The sequence below is a fragment of the Vanacampus margaritifer genome, chromosome 14 (genome assembly GCF_051991255.1).
Source record: "Vanacampus margaritifer isolate UIUO_Vmar chromosome 14, RoL_Vmar_1.0, whole genome shotgun sequence".
Taxonomy (NCBI): Eukaryota; Metazoa; Chordata; class Actinopteri; order Syngnathiformes; family Syngnathidae; genus Vanacampus; species Vanacampus margaritifer.
Genome location: NC_135445.1, coordinates 7,930,075 through 7,953,665, shown reverse-complemented (window position 1 = coordinate 7,953,665; position 23,591 = coordinate 7,930,075). Strand labels below are relative to the sequence as shown.

General features: G+C 40.1%; 1 protein-coding gene across 3 annotated transcripts in view; it reads left to right on the top strand.

The window, feature by feature from the left end:
- The window catches only part of grin3a (glutamate receptor, ionotropic, N-methyl-D-aspartate 3A), a 113,251-nt gene that overhangs the window by 50,900 nt on the left and 38,760 nt on the right, over positions 1-23,591 (top strand). The window contains exons 1-3 of one of the 3 annotated variants that reach the window (XM_077543088.1): positions 11,085-12,353; positions 21,987-22,113; positions 22,222-22,705. In XM_077543088.1, the coding sequence (XP_077399214.1) occupies positions 11,637-12,353; positions 21,987-22,113; positions 22,222-22,705 (1,328 nt within the window). In that variant the 5' untranslated portion in view covers positions 11,085-11,636. Of the gene's footprint in view, positions 1-7,714; positions 7,906-11,084; positions 12,354-21,986; positions 22,706-23,591 lie in introns of those variants that run through there. The other 2 variants (XM_077543089.1, XM_077543087.1) reach the window with 2 other exon arrangements.

Below are 23,591 nucleotides of genomic sequence, written 5' to 3'. Positions count from 1 at the left end.
TCGCATTGGTCCGTTTTGTGTGCAAACGTTACACTTTCTTGACGGCCTTTTTTTCCGGGGAATAAAAAGTAAGTAGCAGACTGTACACACTTCCTCCGATGAATATGCATTGGACTCGGGGCACTCTCCGTCGTCCGATCGAACGTCCGTCTGTGCGTGCTCGGTTGCGCGCCGCGTTACGACACCGTCATAGCCGCCGCGTCAGCGGTTCCAATTTCGCCGTCAAGCTCGGATTCACCTTCATCATCATCGAGGATGATCATCGTCGTCATCAATGTACTATTTTAGCGTTGGTTGATGCCTTTCGTCTTGTAAGTGTAGAGCTGCTTGCAAACGCTCGCCATTGCCCGTTCCCTCCTCCATCTAGCTCCAGCTAACGTCTTCTACTCCCGCGTCAATGCTTTCCAACCACGGAGTCACCACCCTCATCTTCATCATTGATGATGATCATCGTTGTCAACAATGTGCTCTTTCAGCGATGCTTTTGGTCTTTGAAAAAAACGGCTCGGGCGTGAGCTCCTCGCGACCGGCCGCCATTTTTCCTTTGTCTTCCATTCTCATCTCCTGCTCGACGCTCTAGCTCCGCCTCTACTGACGCCCACCCGATCTTGTCAAAAGAGAGTCATCGCTGCCCTCTAGGGGCCAAAAATAGTCATTAGGCACAACAGACCGGCTGGAAACTTTCACCACAGCTCCAGAAGCCTTGCCCGCACCCGTTTCAAAAAAAAAAAATAATAAAAAATTGGATGACGTCTTTAGACGTCATTGGCAGTGCTCCGTAGGTTTTTGATTGACGTCTATAAACGTCAATGGCAGTGAAAGAGTTAACGAGGAGAGATTTGTCGGTAGTTAAATGGCTGGCAAGGTGGTTGGCTGGATGGATGGACGATTCATGAGTAGTTTGATGGATAGTGGTTTTGCAGATTATTCAATGAATACATTAATTATTCAAAAAAAACGGATTATATTGTAGGTAGTTTCATGAATGAATGATGGATGGATGTTCAATATGGCTGGATGGATGAATATGTGCGTCGTCCAATGAATGACGGGACGATATCAGACTTCCGGGTAATTTGACTTGATTTGTGGATAGTTAACAAATGAATGAATGATGAGTGGGTACTTGACATGAATGGTTTTGTGTGTTTTTGTATAAATAAATCGTGGGTTTGTTTACTTGATGAATAGGGGTTGTTTGGTGAATAAAAAGATAAAAGACAAAAGCCACGGAAAATAGCTGCGGATTCAGATAATGCCGTACAAAGCGTCGGGAAATAATGCAGGGAAAGATGATGAGCTGTATATAAGAAAACAGTTATAAATCACAAAGGAAAATGGCTGAATATTTTGGAGAAGGGCTGACACAGCCTGCCGGTGATAGAGAAATGTTGGAATGGGGATTCCAAAAAGGAAACCGTGTATGTGATCATTTCAGGCCAGCTATCTCGACAGGGGAGCGATCCCGCCGAGCCGGTAATCCTCTGCCTGTGCAAAACAAAAAATAGAAAAATCCTGAGAAATGAAGTATGTGCTGACTCGAGTGGCTCATTGAAATATGAGACTTCGCAATGTCAATGGACCAGCTGCCACTGCAGGTGTGCAGACCATTAATATTAGCTAGTTATATGATTTCCTGGCTGTTTGTGTGTCTAATAGTAAACTAATCCCAAAATGACATGACGTGCTCTACTAATAGCACATTGACACGCAAAATATTCATCTGGAAACCGAGATTAATATGCATGATCATAATCATGATGGGCTGAGCTCAAGTGCCTCCTGAATTAAATATGTTCAGGTCACGTATTTTCATTTGTCAAAAATCTTCCACTCAGCAGGAGAAGAATGAGCCGAAGGTTAGGCCATTGCCGACTAATCCTTTTTGCTTTGTGACTTGGTTGCTATGACGACGATCAGATGGCCATACTCTCCTCAAATTGGATTATAGTTTAAGTATTACTTCCATATATATATATATATATATATATATATATGTGTGTGTGTGTATATATATGAAATAATGATTTTTTTTAAATGCGTTGCACAATGTGCTAAAGTGCAAATAATACATCTGGTTAGCATAATGCTAACGTCAGCATGAGCTGAGCCCACAGGCCCGTGTCATTATAAGCGTTTTCTTTTCCCTGTTAAGATACATCAGATACACACGAGCTGGTGTTAACAAGTGACTCACTTTGTGTTTTGCTGATGTTTGCAAAAGCGATTACCTACAAAGCGCACGATGGTAGTTAAAATTATAAAGTTTTGTCTGATTTATGAGACACACATTGTAGTCAAAACTAAGTACTCTATCTATAAACTTGATAAATCATAAATTGTGAATGAACAACTTGGACTTGATATTGTACCGTCCTTACCTTGAAATTATGTCAAAATAAATGTTTTTAAAAATCTGCTGAATCATCTTCCCAAAACAACTGTGCTTCTCGGTTTGTTGGTTTCTAACTAACAGCGGTTGTACCTTGTAGTCAACTGATCAATCTGAAGCATATATCATTTTCTTTTTTTTTTGTCTCTCTGAGTAAACTTTTTCTCCAAACACATGCAAAACAAAATGTTTAAATGTAAATTTGAATACACAATGAAAATCTAATTACTCCTGATTAGACTGCGTCAGTCTCAAGTGATTTTCACAAAATACCACTCTGGAGTAAAAGAGCGTAAAATCTGAACGTTGTTTTTTTTATTTTTTTATAAGATAGTTGTCAGTGACAAAAGTCATTTTAAAGTTACGGCTGCAAAGCAAACCAGTGAGACGGATTAAGCAATTAAAAGTGTGTGTTTACTTGTGGCTCAACTGTTTCAGGGATTCTATGCAAAGCTGAGTTGTCCAAATAGTCGTGTTAGGCCTGGCTGTTAATTTATAAGTAATCTGCAAATACTCATAAAATGACCTCAAATTGAATTTCACAGTTTCTTAGGAAGTGTACAAATCATGTGCAGCAGGTGTTGGAGACGTCACTTCATATAAAGCCTGGAACGCAAATACCGTACATGACTGAACCATCCAACCGTCCGACTTGTCTTTGATCATATAAGATCGGTGTGTGGTTCTTCTCTGCTGACCCATGCTGCGATCAAATGCGCAGATGTGCATCGCATAAGCGCTCTGACCTTGAAGTTTATCCTCATACGCGCCTTCACGTTTCATCTGGTCATGAGCCCTGACACTGGAGAGGGAAATGAACCATGGAAGAATTAGGATGGCAGGTGGAAAGGTCAACACAGTCACTATAAAGCAAGAGGACTCACACAGAGACGGATGACGGGGAACTCAGCAGTTGGTGCCAAGACAAGCAAACTGTTATAGGAAACAGTGGAACCTCTAAATTGGTACTGGCTTTGGTTTTACTGGCTGCTCACAGACTATGTTTACATGCAGTCAATATTCGGGTTAGGCCAAAATTACGGCTTCTGAATTTTCAAGAAATGCGAAAATAAAACTGAATGGAAACGCTAGAAATTCGAAGAAGGTCCTTCTTTGGTCCTTCCTTTGGGTCTCCTGACGGCCTCACGGCTCTGAAGTGTTCGGCTTAGGTGAACGGTATGGGATTTTTTAATAGGTTTTAGGTGAATTAATGAATACACACTCACACACGCACATACACATACTCACCCACATACGAAATAAATAAATAAATAATAAAAATAAAAAAGAGAGAGCAATGATGATGACATGTCAAATTGGTAAATTTACCGAATGAACAATACTGAGCTCTCCAGAAGAAAAAAAAAGAAAGAAATTCGAAGAAGGGCCCAAAATTCACCCAAAACGTTTTTACGCCTATAGGTGGTGGTTTTTTGAAGCGTATCAAAAAATAGGAAAATGATTTGGCTATAGAAACAGGTTTTTACCGGATACACGTCGCACGTTTTGACCGGATATTACGTCACTCGCACGTTTGTAGTCCCAAAGCAATGTCGGACGATAAAGTAAGGTATGTTTAGGGGGACGACAAAACAGAAATCATTATGGAATTAATTAAAGAAGCGAATATTAATGCTATTTTGAATGGAAAACAGCAAAGAAACGCTACAATTTATCAAGAATTACAAAATAAAACTCATACGATGTCATCGCACTTCCTGTTCTTCTTCTTTTAAATTACTGGTGGATCCCATCTCTATTGTGTATACCGCCACCTACAGCAGCGGAGTCCCCTCTCGATATTCGCAAAAGAAGAACAGATGGAAACGGGCATAAATCGCATGTCCGTTTTGTGCAGTTTCAGTAAATTGGCTTAAATTCTTTTTAAACAATTGGATGGAAACCTGACTAATGTTAACCAGAATAATAACCACCATCTTAAGAAAAGGCCCAGACCTTGCGCCACTAAACCACAATTTCCACACAAAAAAAACATAATATACCAACTTGAGAATTATCCACAAATGGTAAATGAGAACGTTTATATCCTACATCAGGCCACAGCTTTCCCATTTTCCTCGTATACTGTTTCCATCTCTTAATTGGGGCCTAGTGTTTGCACCGGCGCTCCTTCTTTGGTGCACTCTGAATTTCCGAACGGCAAGTTTGAGCAACACAACGGTCAGAGTGAAACAGCGCACGGTCGGACCGTATTTCTGAACGCACCCCAAGATTCCTTGCGAATGAGCATGCGCAGAACACAAACCTAAGTTCCGTTCAAAGAAGGTACCCCGATTGCGTTTATATGACCAAATATTATTAGAACAGGGGTCTTATCTGCTTTTTTTTAAAACTCTGAAAAAGAAGAATAAGAGCATATTTGTGTTTTTGTGTGTTTGCATGGCCTTTCAAAACCCAAATCATAAAGTTGTTGACTGCATTTAAACATAGTCATTGTCACTTTTTTACAAAAGTTAGAGTCAATGGTTTCAACGCTTGTAAAAGTGTTTATAAAATGCACAAATTACAGTTATATTTTGCATGTTTCAATTGCGTGTACAGCTAAGACACAAAAAATAGTGTGTTCTGCCACAGAAGTCCCAATATAGACCATGTACAGGGTAAGGTCAGAGAAACATAGTCAAATTTGGCAGGTGAGGAAAAAGGTCACAAGATTAGACAAACGTGGATTTACAATAGAATACTGAACCAGGAAAAAAGGTCAGAAACCCTATTGAGATCGGGATAAAAGAGGGGTATACCTGCTCTGCGGTGAGATTAAAATGGGTGGCGATAGGATTAAAATGGGCGACCGCTACACCATAGACAGCGAGGGGGAAAACAGGAAATTTTAAAGGATTAACGGGGAAAACAAAGAATAAGGCAGTGAATAGATAAGAGAGACACAGTTTTTGACATCCATTTTTTTGTTCCATGTGTAATCTGTTGTTGAACATCCAACTAAGATTTTGGTAAGGTTAATACTGTTTTTAAAGCTATAAACAAAAAGAAATAAGTACAGTACATTATCTAATATTTCTGGAAAATAATCATTGCGTTCTTTTTTTTGGTATGTTTTCCTACTCAATCATTGTGACAAAATGTTACGGCAGTTCAACGCCTCTCCTACTGTTGTGTCCATGACTTTATTGCGAGTGATGAGTGAATCACTTCTGACAACAATACACACCCTCACCTAAGTAACCCAGCCATGGTTGATCAGTCCTTGACTCATTTTGTGTGGCCTTCACTATTCCACATGCTTCTAGAATTATCTCTCGACCTCTTCCTCAGTTTTTTTTTTTTTTTTGGGTTGTCATGATCTGTATTGTTTTGATTAGATTGAATTTTGGTTCTTCAGGTACTCCTTGTATGCCATTTTTCATGTCTTGTTATGTTTTTGTTTCCACCTGTTCTCGTCAGCCCCTTGTTTCTACCAATCAGCGCCCTCAGAAACTCACAGTATGGTTGTCCAGGTGTTTCTCGTTGTCTCGTAAATTAGCATTTAGGCCCCGTCCACACGAAAGCCAGTTTCAATGTATCCTCACAAGTATCCACACGATGGCGCGGTTTCTGAGCTTGAAACCGATTACTTTTGAAGCCAGGCTCCAAAGTGGAAAGATTTCAAAACGCGCCCCCGTACGCGTCGCAGCTCGATGACGACGCATTGTCGCAGATTGATGACGTATGCGCCAATTCTCGCCTGGCTGCGCGCCAACCGTCAGTTTGTCAACAACAATGGCGGATAGCCGCGTCGTAGTCGTTTTGCGCAACCTCCTTAGTTTGCTTATGCTTTTGCAGCCAAATATTTTTCTTCTTTATTCCCGCGTTCAACAAGCGGTGTTGTACTTGAATCACCCGCCATTGTCACTTCTCCTGTGTTCGCCTTCTTCATGTTGTTTTGATACTGAAGAGGAATAAAATTATTTTGTCCTCTTTGCGTGTTCCAAAAATTTGAAGACAGATTTAATGTAAGAAAAAACACCTTTGCAAGATGATTTATTAAAAAAAACAGAGATCTCTGGACATCGTGACAGGCTCCAAACATCACATAACAGGTGGAATTTCAGAGTGCCGAATGTGTCTCTTCCGCGTGGCAAATGGCTTCTTATAGTTAAACAGACCGCCTCTCTTTCATTTGTAGACAAAACATACTCTCTTGGTACTTTTCCGTGAGCGATGGCGAAAACAACGTCAGGGGTGTGTGTTCGAGACAGATTCTGTTCTCAAGGACCAAATGTGTTTTCGCACAGAACGCTGAGAAGGAATTTTTTAGACTAAACAATATGTTCCAGCTAAGTTTAAGGTCAAATTATACTGAGTTCAACACTACCTCACATCTACAAAACATTTCGGCATGGTTAATATAAAGAAATAAAATGTTAATAATATATAACAATGGTTAATATATGAAATTAAAGAATTTAAATGTTAATAATATCTAACAATACATGTTTGTTTGGTAGATTGCAATAAAGTTCGGGGGGAAAAAAGGTGTTCGTCTTCTTCGCAGATTCTTCTTCTACTCTTTTTTTTTAACTCCCCGTGGCTGCGCTAGAGCGCCCCTCCAGACTTGGCATATACATTACAGCCGTTAAAACGTCCTCAGCGTCTTCTTTTGGACACACGCAAGTCTTGAAATCAGGGATGTGATTTTTCTGCTAATTCGCGGAATTCCGCTTTTTTTTATCCCCCCCCCCCCCCAAAAAAAAAAAAAATTGATTTTTTATTTTTTTTTATTTTTATTTTTTATAGTAGTTCATTGTGTATGCACATGACTCCGACAGATAACATCTTCTGCTATAACAAAGACATTTGTGGTATGCTCTAATATGAGTTACTTTTCATTTGGTCATGATATAATTATTTGTTCATGCTCAAGCCCCCCCCCCCCCCACCACTGGGCACTGCCCTGGACCTAGCTGGGTGCCAGCGGCCCCCAGACCCCCGGCTAAATTTTCAGATAATTTCACTTTGGTCAAATCACATCCCTGTGAAATGCTTATGTGTGTACGAGATTTGTTTTAGGAATGAACCGGCTTTGTTTCCGTCTGGAATGGGGCCTTAGTTCCCTGGTTTCTTTCTGTCTTGGTCCTAGTGTTTCTTTGTTATTTTGAGTTTTGTACTTTGTACTTAAGTATTTTTGAGTATTCTACATTCTCTGTTTTCCTATTTTGGACAAATACATTTATATATTTATATTATTCATGCTGACCTGCATCAAGCACTTGGGTCCTTCACAGTCCCCCACTCAAACCTTGACACAGTTCTCTGTAAATGCCTGTAAAAAGTGCCTTTATATATCGCCTTCAATCTTTGCAGCAGTCGGCGAGCAGTTCTTTCCGCTTGGTCTTCTTCCCTTCGTGAGGCTCCTCCAGATGGTCTTCAAAGCATTAACGCCGGTGCCAGCAACGTTTGGTTGCTTCCCTCAGCGGCTCGGAGAATGGCTGCCCTTAGGCCGATTTTGACAGTCTGACAGAAAACTCTTCCACCGGCAGCAACTGTCAAATCTGGTTGGTTGCCAACATTTCTGACTTATTTAAGGCACCTGTTAGCTATCTGTAGCGTCACCGAAGCTAGGTAGCCTGCAGAGTTCATTAGGGTAGTAGTAGTAGGGATGCTTCACTGACACTTTTTACATTGTCGTTTACTGGATAATGACACAATTGACCTAATTACAAACAGTTAATTTGGTTCTTATGTTTATTGTCAGGTGTTTTGTCAGATTTCAAAGGTTTCAAATCGAACTGTGGCGGACATTTGAGGACATTCTCAGTTTGTCAGAGTCAGACATCAGATGTGAAATGAAAAAGCAACAGGTCTCAAGAACACATCTGTCAAGTTTATGGAACAACAGTGTCAGGTATCAGACATCAATTTCAACATTGTCGGGAAAAAGGTTGTCATGTTTGATGGAATTGCACCATCGGACTTCAGGCAAATAGGTTTTGTTTTCCTGTCAAATCTATTGAATTACACCATCGACTATCAGGCAACTCGGCCTCAGACAAAAACTGCATCAGATGAAACTGCTTCTGACAAAATAGCCTCTGGCAAAATGACAACAGAAAAACAACTGCAGACTAGCCATTTAGCTTCTCAGCTAGCCAAATTTCACTAGGCCACTTCAACAACTGAAAATGCAAACGTAATATAAATGTTATGGTTGGCCAGTTAACCATAGGTCAGTGAACGAAAATTTAACACACTTCCAAACCATAATACCTTCATTGATTAGCTAGCTAGTTTTGCCTACATCAGAGTTGTCTGGAGGTATAATTTGACAGATTTGACAGACTAGGAACTGATGCTATTTCCTGACACTTGCCAACTTTTAAGTCCGAATTTGGAAGCTATAATAAATTAAAAAAAAGACAGCCATGTTCCTGAAACCTGCTTTTTTTTTTTTTTTATCTCATATCTGACACCTGATTGTTGACACCTGAGGAATCGGATGTCCTAAAATGTACACCGTAGTCCTGAATGGACGTCTGATGATCGAACAAATGTCATGTGTCAGAAATTTCAGAAAGTCAATTACACATTTGAAGCAAAGTTATCTTTTTTTTTTTACTTTATAACATTTCTGAGCCATTTTGCCTCAGTTGCAGAAGAACATGAGAAAATCCCATTGACTAGTGTTTCTACATATGTATGCTAAATGATAAGGAATCAACGTTGCTTCGATCTTGTGTATTTTTAGCAATAGTATTTTGACTATGGTGACGATACATCACGCCCAGTTTAACCGGTACAGTTTCGCTTTAGTGTCTTGAGCCCCGGTGGATTTCGCCAGCTCCATTATTTTGACCCACTTTTACACAGGTCCCGTCCCGGGATCCCGTTTTTCCTTTCTTTTCAAAGTCCAGTCAGCAAGCTAATCGTTTGGCCCCTCACAGCGATTCCGTCTTATTTAACGCTACTCTTACTTTTTTTTTTTTTTCTGGAGAATTTCATTCTTAGCCACACCTAATCGCTAGCAGGTGTTTTTCGTCATACTAGAACTAGAACTACTTCCTACTTTTGTGTCTAAGAATCATGGGAAATTTAATCCTACTAGCTTAATGGTGCGATCGCCGGTCAGACCCAACACGAGCTGAGCTTTTCTGCCGTGCTTGTTTCTAATGTTACAATGTGGGACCAGTGTAAGGTAAACGGTAAAGCCAGCTTTTAATTAGTGATGGGAAAATGAAGCCTCATGAATCACTTTTACAATTTTTTTTTTTACTCCTCTAGATGGTGCTCTCGGTTCAAATATAAAGGCTAGTGCAATGAAAATGTATTACATTTCCACTGGCTTTTTAAACCAATATTGCCATCTAGAGGAGTCAAAAAATATCACAAGTGCTTCATGAAGCTTCATTTGTCCATCACTACTTTTAATAGCTGTCGAAGGCAGAGCAAAAAAGGTTGGATAATGGTGAGTGCATTATTTGTTTAGCGCTGTTGAACTGTCAACCAAAATAGCGTTCATGATTAGCTAAAATGTTAACACAGCAATCGGTCACCAGATTGACTAGCAATTAAGTTTGTTATAAATACAATACAGTAGTTCGTGGTGAGAATTATTGTAGGCCTATATTAGATTTTTAGCAAAATTGTAGTGTCCCAAGTTTTTTTATTTTTAGGATGTAGTCACCCTAATTTTGAAATCATGTATGAGTGCAAATTTGTCCTAGTTTGTTTAACTGTTGGCAGATTACAGCCATTTACACGACTCAAGTGGAACAATACCAGTCCAAACATAGTAAGAGCAGTTGAGGCATGGCTCTCAAGAATTATTCCATTCTGGAACAATTTTTAATGGTTAGTTTTGGTTGTTGTCTCATGCGGTGAATAGGAATTCAAAAACAACACATTTCTCCTGTATAAAATTTAATGGCTTAAATCCACTTTTTCGGGGTCTGGTCCAAAACAAGGAGGTTCTCACTCGGCCCGTGAGCCTCCCTCTGTTTTGAGTTGAGCGATTGGATTTAGAGGTTAGATGGTCTGAGCAGCGCCTGCAGCAGGGACTTAAAGCGTGACATAACATGTCACTCTCCCCGCCAGACATGACAACCCATTTGACTTTGATGTCCGACGCGTGCACCCATTCGACCTCACCTGTTGCCCCAAAAAGCCACCATTTTGATTTGATTACATTATAATAATAATAATAATAATAATAATAATAATAGTAATAATAATAATAATAATAATCGACCTCTCTTGCAAATAAATATTTAAAAAATATTAATATGTTCCTTATGTCTATCCGATCACACCTGCCCATCCTTTGAAGTCATATATGGTGTTTATCAGTATTGATCAAAGTGTCTTCCATTTCAAATTAGACCATTCACAGTTTTAAGTTTTGAGGTTGCTGACTAGGTTAATTGTGATTTCTAGAGTTGCATATGACCTAATTTTGTAAAGGATAGGCTTATAACGTTGAGCTTCAATTAATCACGAGCTAATCTGTGTGCTTAAGGAGGAAGAACGAGCAGGTGTCCCAATACTTTTGCTCATATGGTATATATACATATATATATATTTTTTTTTTTTCCGACTATTCTCTGGCACTATAGTGGGGTGTAGGGGGTTGGGGGGTAAAGCCAGTTAAAGGGTTAAACCTCCTTGCAATGAGAGCCAACCCACTGCGCTCTCGTGCCGGCACCAGTTTCATTATTTGACGTGGACTCGAACCTGTCAACACGCGCTCTGCAAAGTGGAAACTGTGTTTTTTTGATAACGTTGTGATACCTGTTGAAGCTCCTGCGCTTTGGATGATCATGGGCTATTTTTCTTTCGATGCCAACGAGCCGAAAGGGGGCTTCCACTCTTTTGGAATATGTTTATTAATGCGCAGTGGACATATTTTGTCTTCAAATTCCTCCTCTTTCTTCTGCGTGTTCTTCCTCGCGTCTATATGTGAAGATGTTATTTGATGGCACAACCTGTTCGCTTGGCTTAAGGTTCGAATGATGTAAATCTTTTGAGATGAAAAACGGCACTTTGGGGGATATTTGCTTGGCTGCGCGCGGCTCCCGCCTGTTGTTTGAGTCTGTGGAGGAACGCGCAACTTTGCCGGGAGCTGGACCGGCATCTGGACGTGGAACAGGAGCTGGATCCGGGGCTGCGGTTGGCCTGAGCGTCTCACGAGGGCCACATTGTGGGGCCCGGGAGGGGCACCAAAGGAGCGGCCCCTGTATTGGGCCGAGCTGCGGCCGAACCGGGCGTCCGGTTAAGCTGTGGTTTGGAGACAATGAAGATGGGGCTGATGGATGGTGCCGGCTCCTCACTGTGTTTACTTATGTGCGCAATAGTCTTTTCCCCGCCGTGCTCTTACTCGCACCCGCAGCCGTGCCAGGTTCTGAAGCGCATCGGCCACACGGTTCGGGTGGGGGTTCTACATGTGCATCCTCGCTTGCTCCCCGACTCCAGCAGTTCGGATGTCTGGAACAACGCGGGGGGTTCACCGGAGACCGGAGACGGGCGAGCGCATGGGGGCAAGCAGCTCCCAAAAAGTGCCGGGTCGCAGTTCGGAAGCCTCCGGAGTAGAGGTTCTGCTTCCAGCCAACGGGGTGGGAGTCGGGGTAAAATCCACGCACGGCAGCGGGAAGAGAACACGTCGTGGGATAATCGTTTATTCGCACCCAGGGAGTCCGTCCTGCTCGCGGTGGAGGCTGTGAACCGAGCCGGGATTCTTCCTTTCAATTTGTCCCTGGAGCTCGTCATGGCGGTTGGTTCGGGACTCGGCGAACTCCCCGCCTTCTCTTTCACCTCCCCGGGCAGCCCCGAGGACGAGGACCCGCTGTCCTTTGTGGAGAGCGTGTGTCACACGGTGGTCGTGCAGGGGATCTCCGCCATGGTGTCCTTCCCACGAAAACGGGACGAGTTTGTCAAGTTGGAGTTCGTGTCTCAAGCTCTTCGGGTTCCGGTCCTTAGCGTTCTTCCCAGAGAGTTTAAGCGCCAAAGTGAGGTATAATATTTAATTAGTGATGTCTTTATCACTTTTTTTTTGGTTTTGTTTCAGACGATACTCAACTCTTAAACAGACATCGATACCAAGTACCGATACCATTACTGACAGACAGATATTAAAATAAAATTTAAAAAATGCTTAAAATTTAACTTAAATTAATGCCAATATTCTATTCCTCTGATGTCTAAATCTTAAAATGGCCCGTGATATGATACTTTGAAATAAGCTTTGGTATCGACCTGATACCGATGCCTGGTATCGGTACTTGCCCATCCCTCATAATAATAATAATAATATATTTTTAAAAAGTTAATGTCGCTGCTGTTATTTAACATGTCTCTGAAACTGTATTGTCAAAGATAAGTCGCCTCACTTCAAAAAAAAAAAATGTCATTAAATTAATGCCAATATTCTATTCCTCTGATGTCTAAATCGTAAAATGCCCGTGATATGATACTTTGAAATAAGCTTTGGTATCGACCTGAAACCGATGCCTGGTATCGGTACTTGCCCATCCTTCATAATAATAATAATAATATATTTTTAAAAAGTTAATGTCGCTGCTGTTATTTAACATGTCTCTGAAACTGTATTGTCAAAGATAAGTCGCCTCCCTTCAAAAAAAAAAAAAAAAATCTCAAATGGGTGGCCCTTACTCCCCACTGATACACGTTACCTGTGCATATAAAGCATTTACAAATTTGCCTCTATATCGATAACAGATTATTTTAGATAACAGGATTTATGTCATTTCAGATTGCAATGGTAGTTAGTGGTTGACATCTGGCACTAAATGGTGGCAATTTGCTCATAAAATTTGAGGCAGTGCAACCAGTATTTTTTTTTTGGGGGGGGGGGGGGACATATCATTACATTTATTTTTAATTTTTTTCATTCATTTATGTTGCTGATAAACTTCTGTTTCACACTTCAGCCCTGGAATATGGTGAACATGAGTGGGTTGAATATTGACTTTGCAAGTGAATTTACAATATGTGCCCCTAAATCTTTTACTTAAATTTCCGGTTAGAGGCCACTGCGTTCCTAGTAATTAATGAATTAATTAATAAAAAGTCACTCAAGCTCCTTGTGACTTTGTTATCTTCCCTGCTATGTGTCTTCCAGCTTCACTCTAAATTCCAAAACATGCATGTTTAAGTTCATTGAACACAAAAGTGTGAGTGCTTGTATCGATTAGATGCCCATCATGCCCTGTGTTTTTGACCGGCAACCCGTCCAGGGTGTATTTTGCATCTCGCACTTAGTCAGCTGGTGGCTCACAGGTGGATCTGGAGTACAGTACTGTATAGGAAATGAATGGTATAAAACTTCGCTGCATCATACTGAAAAGGTGTTCCTAATATTGCTGCCCTGTCACGTAGAGCTAAATAAAAGTAGGTCCTCACCAATGAAAGCACCATCCACAAATCACACAAATAAATAGTGTCAGAAGCACTGTGGGCTTGTGGTCACACCGGTCAGCACATCCGCCTTACAGTCAAGAGATTCTGGGAGTGATTCTTGGCTCAGGTCTTTGTGAGTGGAGTTTCCTGGTTCTCTGGTTTCCTGCCACATTCCGAAAACATGCAAATGAGGTTAATTGCGGACTTCAAATGTCCTTAACCCTGGAGAACCCACAGGGTCAAATTTGGCCCCTATAAATTCTGCTACTCAAATAACAAAGACCTTTTTTTTTTTTTTACAAATTTAACTTCAAAAGTCCAGAGTGCCACTTCTGACCCCTGCATGGGGCCATCTAGTGGATGAATATTGCACTTACAGTACATGAGCCAGAGTGGTGGTGACAAGATGGCTAAAATGCAACAAATAAAACAAAACAATTATATTGTTCAATGTAGCTCTGTATTTGATTGATTATTTTCTTAAATTCTAAATAGTTTACTGACAGTTTTTGTTATTCAGATTTTTCGAAATGATACCCTTAAATCCCAAAGGGTCAAATTTCGCCCTAATCCTAAATGAGGGAATAAAGGGTTAAAATTGAAAAAACATATTTTGGTGTTCAGTGAACTTATAGCAGTCATTTAATGTATAATTCATAATTTTCCAAAGAAGAAAAGGGTTCTTGGGTTCTCCAGGGTTAAACTGCTATATGTTGCCTGCTATATCCAAAGGGACAGAGCCATGCATGGTTCATGTAAGCATGTAGCACATGCCAGGGGTAGGCGCGAGGGTTGTCTGTGTTTCCATAAATGATTGAAGGTGATCAGCCAGCAGCCAATGTTGTGCTATTATAAAGCTGCCAAGTCTGTGGAAGATGAATACATGCACACTTAGACACATCATACAAACTGTATTGTAGCCTCAGGATGCACGTTCATCCTCGCTATTGATCTCTTACCCTCTCTCTCTCTCGGGGATGTGTTTCGGGCTGTAACAATTAGTTGATTTGTGTACATTCGAAAGATAATGGAGTTATTATGGTCAGTGATTAGCATGTTGGTTTCTTTTTATGTTTGTGTATTTTTGCAGGCTCGTGATATTTCATCCAAGACTATGAATCACATAACCCGACGATTCATCATATTATAGTGAGAGCTGACTCACAACATTGGCACTTTGGCAGATTAATTAACAAATACTATTTTAATCAATATACCATGTAGCCTCCGCTAATGATAGCATACAAGAAACACCGTAAGCAAACGGGCTAACAATTCACATCTTCTGTAAGTGGCGGTTTCGTTACACTTAAGCAACTGATATCTGAACACAAGAGTGTAGAAAAACCCAATCGTTGAAAATTTTCTAAATCGTGATATCGAATTTTGTCTTTTGGATTATTAAAAGCTGTTGTTCTTATGTTGTGTTACATTCAAATGTTTTGCTTTACAAGACATGTTTACAATAGCTACCAACTACTTAATTGTGACATTTAAGAAAAAACTATGAATGTTAAGTTAATGTTTGATGGGTTTATTAGATTAAAATCATAATCGTCCTGAAAAAAATTGAGATTTTATTTTTGGGCCATATCGCCCAGCCCTACTCACAAACATATTGTATATTCTTTATCCCCTGCAAGGAATACTACTGCCGTAATTCTGTTTAATTATGTAATTCCTGTCAAAAATATAAAGTGCAATTACAGAGTGGCATTGTTGTCATTAAAGATCACATTTTATTTTCTGGATTTAACAATTAGGGCAGCTAATTGCTTGTGACTAAAAACCAAGGCGAATTCAAGCAAATCAAACATTTTATTTGTAATGAAAGATGGAAATCAGGCTGGATATTTTACTCAATAATTGCTCCCAAGACTGTTCTACATTTCACCAAAATGACTGCGGAGTGTGGAGACTTGTTTAAAAATGACGGGCATGCTATTAAAATACCAATTGTCACATATTGTTTAAATTTCTCCCATTTGGCAAACCTCTCATCTGGAAAAGTGGGAATATTATCTCCTTGCCAAAAGACTAATAAAACTGTTGCAATTATGATGAGGTTCTCTCTGTCTTAGGACAGAATTGTGAAGAGACAGATTTGAAGTGTCCTCGCTGTTGTTTTTTGGTCGCTTGAAAAGCGAACTTCAAGTCAAATGCATGTCAGGTTTTCAAGTTTGTGTTATCAAAATCTATATACTGTCTAACTTAATCACTTGATTGGTAAATTAATGCACAGTAACGTGATCTGCCATCCTCACTTACACACATAAACTAAATTGATTTATTACAACTCAATGCACACTGAAATTGCACTGACAGGAGCAGTTTTTTGATATTCCGTGCACACAACTCAAAATAGAACACACATGCACACACACACACACACACACAGAAATACTGACACACAGTGGATGAAGGCTTCCGGGACAATTGCCACTTTCAGGAACAAAAGTGTGTGCTTCTGTCTCTTTCAAACTCCCGCACTTTAGACAGGAAAGTATAGAGTGGGCACAATGGATGAATTGATGGAAGGACCGAATACGGTGAGATTAATCAATGGATTGGAATTTGGGATCATTTATTATAAGGGATGGATGGATGGAAATGCACATAGCGTAGCTATAGTCTAATCATGTGAGGATTCGTTGGTGGTTAATGGGACACTGTTTATAAAATGAAAAGGCAGGATGGAGACGGATTCATTCATAATTTTAATTTTACTCGTCATAAACGGCAGCGAGAGCGACAACACTTCCTGATCCCCTTTCAGCTGACTAAAGATTAACCAATCAGAAGCTAGCATACTTTAGGTAAATGCATGTAAATGACGGAGAGCAGCAGATTTGATGCATCAACTTAGCTACTTGTACAAAAAAAAAAAATAAAAATTGTATGAATATGTAAATAATAATTCTGGAAACATAAATGTACAAGTAAATATTTATTTTAACAAATCAACTTGATGCTTGATGGATGAATTTCTGGTTGTATTGACGGGGCAACAGATCTGCTTACAGTCAGTGGATGGTCTGTTCATTCATCCATTGATCAATCGAGCCATTCACCCATCCATCCAGCGACTAATGTTGTCAAACGTCCATTTACTGTATCCTGTGATTCATCTAACCCAGAGACATTTTTGCCAGTGATCCATCCTGTAATCTGTTCACCCATCCAGTCATCGAGTGCTATGCTTAGGGGTCCATGTCAAGAGAGCTGCTAGTGTGGAGATGATGGATGGACAGTAGAATTGAAATTGATGGCTGGACGATGGTCGGATCTGTAGTGTCAATGGGAAGCAGATGAATTGTGGGAATGCTGGAAGCACTTTTTTTTTTTTTTTACCATGAAACTTCGTATAAACATACGTATTTACTACAATGATCTACAATGTAACAGATTTTTCTATGGCAGCAATGACTCTGCTACCATGGAGACGGGTTCAAACCCCGCTTGGACAACTCTTCAGCTAGCGCAGCGGAGCTTTAACCGGTAAACAGGAAGCAATGGTTGGAATCCGACCGTAGCCAGATTGCTGTTCAAGTGTTCTAACTTCAAAATCATTCGGCTTAGCATTCAGCTATTAGCATTCAGCTATCAGCATTCAGCTATTAGCATTCAGCTATTAGCATTCAGCTATCAGCATTCAGCTATTAGCATTCAACAATTAGCATTCAGTTATCAGCATTCAGCTATCAGCATTCAACTATTAGCATTCAGCTATTAGCATCCAGCTATTAGCATTCAGCTATCAGCATTCAGCTATCAGCATTCAGCTATCAGCATTCAGCTATCAGCATTCAGCTATTAGCATTCAGCTATTAGCATTCAGCTATCAGCATTCAGCTATTAGCAATTAAACTATTACCATCCAGCTATTAGCATTCAGCTATCAGCATTCAGCTATCAGCATTCAGCTATTAGCATTCAGCTATTAGCATTCAGCTATCAGCATTCAGCTATCAGCATTCAGCGATTAGCATTCAGCTGTCAGCATTCAGCTATTAGCATTTAGCTATTAGCATCCAGCTATTAGCATTCAGCTATCAGCATTCAGCTATTAGCATTCAGCTATTAGCATTCAGCTATCAGCATTCAGCTATCAGCATTCAGCTATTAGCATTAAACTATTAGCATCCAGCTATCCAGCACTCGCACGCAATTTCTCCAGAAATTCCTCTTTGTCTAGTGGATTGATCGTATACTGCCGGTGAATGGATGTTGGATGTTGGATGGGTGACTTGATGATGGATGGATGGATGAATTGGATGATATATTGATTAGCCCGTAGGAAAACTTAGATGATAGGCGGCAGCTCATAGATTGGTAGATGCAAAGTAGATGGGTAGGTAAAATATGGCCGGATAACAGTAGGTGGGAAAATGGATGAATCTTGCTATTGATGAATAATGGATTAATAAAATATATGGAACCATGGATGATGCCTGGATAGTAGATTGTTTCAGTTTCTTACACTTGTGAGTCAGCACAAACTGCAAGGACAGCTTTGAAAAGTTCTGATCTTGAGAGTAAAGTAACCTCAGGTGGAAGAAAGGATGAACTAGTTCAAGTGAAAACAACTTTAGTCAAACAGTGATTCCCTTAATCAAGCCAGCAAAAAGTAACGGCTCATCAGTTCTTTTTCGGTTGTCAATACATCAGAAAATAATAGAAAGCCACAGCTGACTTAAAACGGAATAATGGCCTTAGGATAGAATAAAAATACAAAGTATGATATTAAGCCAGACCCCCTAGAAAAATTCATCTCTCACCCCTTCACCTAAGAAGAAGAAAAAAGCCTCACGGAACCAAATGTAATCATCCGTGACACTTTCAGCAACCAATCATCTAATGTGTTGGACGATCACTCCAAATAATTAGCGGTTTGATTTGTCAGCTGGCTTGTGGTAATGACAGTTCCTTCACCGAGGCAATGGATGCGATATTCCTCTCACGTCACTTCACAGCTGACGGATGCACTGTATGGAAATCGAGGGAAGATAGCTCAGTGACAACACGGTTGGGATTTTTACACGGATCTCATACGAAGATGTTAACAGGTATCTGCACTGCAGGGCTTTTTCTTCCTCCCCTCCCCCCCCGTCTTCTTTTCATGACGTCAACAGGTTTAGGCGCTCGCAAAACAATGAGGACTGAATTCGGACCCTGGGGAAGATTGGTTAGAGTCGAATGCCCATATGAATCGTTGTGTCATTTGTTTATCTATAAACAGTTCTTCTAATCAGCTTATTTAATGGTTGTAACCGATGCTTATATTGGCACAGTCATCCATCTTTATATGTACAGAAAGCAGATGAAGAATCATTACATGCATATGGAGTGACTAATGTGATTAAAAGCTTTGGGTGGCTCTGATAGATTTTTGCTTCACAGGTTGTGTAAAGTCTATTAACACTAAGGTCTATAGGGCGCGGGGGAAATCTTGGAAATAAACCATTTTCTACCCAAAATTTTTGGGTACGTCCCAAAATATTCCTCTGGTGCCGTGGTTTCTTGTTTATCAAATTAGAAGATGGATTTCTTTTTTTCTCTCACACAGTAGGTCATATTTATTCAATTTTGTGAAAACTGACTTTAAAAAAAACAAAAAACAGACAATAACAGATAACAGATCAATACTGTGTGCGAGCCAAGGTTATTTTAGTTAATGAGACTAAACTAAAACAAAAATAAAAACATGCTGTGAACTAAATAACATAAAAACGAAAACTGAAACAAGATTTTACATTTACAAAACAAAATAAAGCTAACTATGATTATAGAAAAAATATCTTAATTTTTTTCATCTTTGGTAATTAATTTAATACATGAGCCTTTGGGGTTGATTTTAAATGTATTTATTTAAGTGTGTCGCACAAAAATGAGGTCATCAAGCTGCAGCAGCCAATAAAAAAAAGCGCCTCCGAATGACATTGCTCCAAGGCAACGATTTTGCGTGTCATGTCCACGGAGTTATGAAGGGACTGTCAATAGGCCAGAAGGCAGCCATCTTACGTTGCCACTGTTACCAACAACTTCTATTTGCTCAAAACAGTTAACAGTGTGTGTTTTATGCCAGGATCCCTGTTTGGAGTAACGGTCCATCCATCAATCCATTATCTGAAACGCTGACTGACAGCGGTTTAGGTTTACATTTCGGAGCGATTTTTCTTCTTGATGGCCTTTGCTTTCATTTCATTATTGGTGCTTCTGACAACACGATTCAAACAAATCTTTGAGTAGAACTAAGAGTTACACCTGAGAGAGAAATTTTAAAAAGATGAAATTTTCATGTAGTGCTTTGTGGTGCAACCGTATGCCATAATGGTGGCATTTTTGCCGTAGAGACTGATAATAACATGAAAACGCCGCGGCAAAATTTAAATATTGTGTGTTGGGGTTTAGCGAGTGGCGACGTAAGATGGCTGCCCAAAGCCACCATGCCAACTAGTTCAAACTAAATTTAAAAAAAATAAAAATAATGTGAACAATATTTTCTACGACGGTGTATTAGGGCCACGTATAAATATATATATTTTTGAGGGTGGGAGAAAAAAACTCACAAATTTGCCACTAAATAAAGTGGCAGATTTGCGAGAAAAAAATTACGAGAAAATACACGTTGCGTTGCTATAGTCTAATCATGTGAGGATTCGTTGGTGGTTAATGGGACACTGTTTATAAAATGAAAAGGCAGGATGGAGACGGATTCATTCATAATTTAAACTTTAATCGTCATAAACGGCAGCGAGAGCGACAACACTTCCTGATCCCCTTTCAGCTGACTAAACATTAACCAATCAGAAGCTAGCATACTTTAGGTAAATGACGGAGAGCAGCAGATTTGATGCATCAATTTAGCTACTTGTAGAAAAAAAAAATACCAAAATGTACGAATATGTAAATAATAAAAAGGTCTTTGTCGCTGCCCGTACCAACGCTTCAAAGTGTGAATGCTTAACATGATATGGTTAAAGCCATTACTATCTCCTGATTGGAAAACCCGGCCGAAAAGTATTGGCACAAACATCCAAGTAGTACGCTACGTGTATTTCTTGTTCAAGTTTCTGATTTTTTTTCTTGCAAATCTTCCACTTTATTAAGTGGCAAATTTGCCACTTAATAAAGTGGCAAATTTCTGACTTTTTTTAAGTGGCAAATTTCTGTGTTTTTTTTTTCTCTGGATATTTCCCCCGCCCTCTAAAAAATATATATATTTATACGTGGCCCTAATACACCGCCGTAATTTTCAAAAGATACCTTTTTCATTTTTTTTTTCATTTTTTTTTTTTGCTGTGCCATAAATACATGTAGTGTAACTTGTGATGTGAGTAATGATATTCATAGGCGAAGGTAAGTGGAGGTTGAAAATCCATTCTCTTCACCTCTGTGTCTGGTCTCAAGGAACAAATTGAATTCAAAGCGGGAAAGTCATTCCAATGCTGGATTCATCACCCATTTTTTATTTCCTCTTCCACTTCACTCCGTCTGTTTTCGATGCCTCATCTTCCACCCATCGCTTGCCACCCCATCCTATACTGTAACGTGCGCCCGTCACTGTCCATATTTTCCCTTGATCTAATTATGTTTTATTTCTTCCTTTCTTTCTCACAGCCCTCCCCAATGTCGTTCCCATCTTCTCGCCCTCTAAGAAATCCGAATGACCCCTTCCGACCTTTTATCTGCCTCATTACCATTTGTTTATCACCGCTGTCATCTTATTGTTGTCATTTACATTCTTTGCATTCCTGTCTTATCGTTCTATCAATTTTCAAAATGTCTGCCTTTTTTTCATTTAAACTCACCTTAGCTCTTTGACTGCCAGACGTTTTCAGAAAAGGGATGCCGTGGGTGCCAGTCGATTTTAAGCATTTTGACTGATCTTTCAAGGTCCACAGAAAATTATGTGTTTGGACTATGGGAACACACATACTACCAAATGAAAGATTGGACTCTCATCTTTTATCAGGAAAAAGAAGTTTGTTTCTACCTTATTCCGTTCTTCAGTAATCAACAATAGAAAATGGTTAGTTTCACCTCTGTTTTGAAACAAACGTCTTTTAACGTCTTTGGCACTCCTCCATAGGATTTTACGAAAAGTTATTTAACGTTTTTGGCAGTCAAAGAGTTAACCTCACATGCACCTCCAATTACACATGATATGACTATATGAATTTGTTTCTCTCCACCTGCTAATTCTTACGTATTTCTCTTTTATTAGAATCCGCTTCATTTCCAAATGGCCATGCGGACAGTGGAAGCCCCGGCACCGCATCTCCTCTACTCGCTTCTGATGATGAATGGCTGGTGGGACATAAGCGTGTTGCTCTGCCAGGAGTGGGACATAAGTGAATTTATTTTCCTCATCAAAAATAACACCCGTTTCCACTTGGGCACTCTTGTCAAGTTGACAACTTCAACCTCCGCACTGCCTTCGTCTTCTTTATCAAACTCAGGAGGCGCGTTAAGTGTTTCAACAGGAGCAGAGTCGTCATCGTCAACATTTTCCCACCATTTGTCTCCGTCCGCTTCGGCTTCCTCCGCCAAAGCCGACCAGCAGCAAGCTCTCATGCGGCAGTTGGAGGCCCTGAGAGAGCCTTCATCCACGGTCGGAGTGGTGACGTTCGGGTGCGAGATTCGTGAGGTGCGTCGCTTATGGGCGACGGTCACTCGGATGACGCTTCCGGAATTCCACTGGATCTTAGGGGACGGCCAGAATGTGGCTGAATTGAGAACAGAGGGATTACCCCTTGGACTATTGGCTCACGGGGTTATGGCGTCACCTTCTCTGGATCACTACGTCCAAGACTCATTGGAGCTGCTGGCACGGGCTATTGGAAGTGCAGCCCAGGAGAATCCAGCCCTGGCGCTCATTCCTGGAACTACAAATTGTATGGATGTACAGCAGAGCAATGGAAGCTCAGGGGAATACTTGACAAGGTAAGGATTTGTATTTTTGTCAACTTTTCCATTTTTATCCGAATTTTCAATGAAATGCCAAAACATAACTGAATGGAAACACTAGAAATTTGAAAAAAGGGCCCAAACATGGCAAAATAGTTTTTACGCTCAGAGAGGGGGTGAATTTTGAAAATGCTAATTTTGGCTATGGAAACGGATACACGTCGCACGTTTTGACCGGATATTATGTCAGACGTACGTTTTTAGTCCCAAAGCAATGTCGGACGGTAAAGTAAGGTATGTTTGGGCTGATGACAAAACAAGAAATCTTTTTGGAATTAATTAAAGATTTTAGATGGAAAACAGCAAAGAAACGCTACGGTTTATCAAGAATTACCAAAGAAAACTCATATGACGCTTCCTGGTCTTCTTCTTCTTCTTCTTTTAAATTACTGGTGGATCACATTTTTATGGTGTATACCGCCACCTACAGCGGCGGAGTCCCCTCTCAATACTCTCAAAAGAAGAACAGATGGAAAAGGCATACGTCGCATGCCCGTTTTGCGCATTTTCAGTAAATTTGCTTAAAACATTCGAAACAATCGGATGGAAACCTGACTTATGAGATCAAATTTAATGACCATGTACAAAATGAATGAATGTGAATGAAATGGGACCTGGTATAGACCCGTGGGGATGCCCATTTTGGATAAGCAAGGGGTATGAACAAACACCATCAACTTGAACCCCTTTTTTTTTGCCACTCAAGTCGTTATTCAACCAAACCTTTGGGCAGCTTTTGAAGACATTCCAATATCCTCTAGCGTGTCTTCTGACCAGTTCAGACTGAATTAATGACTCCACTTTATTTCAATAACTTCAAGATATGCTTTATCACAATCAATTCTTTGCAACCAATTCATAG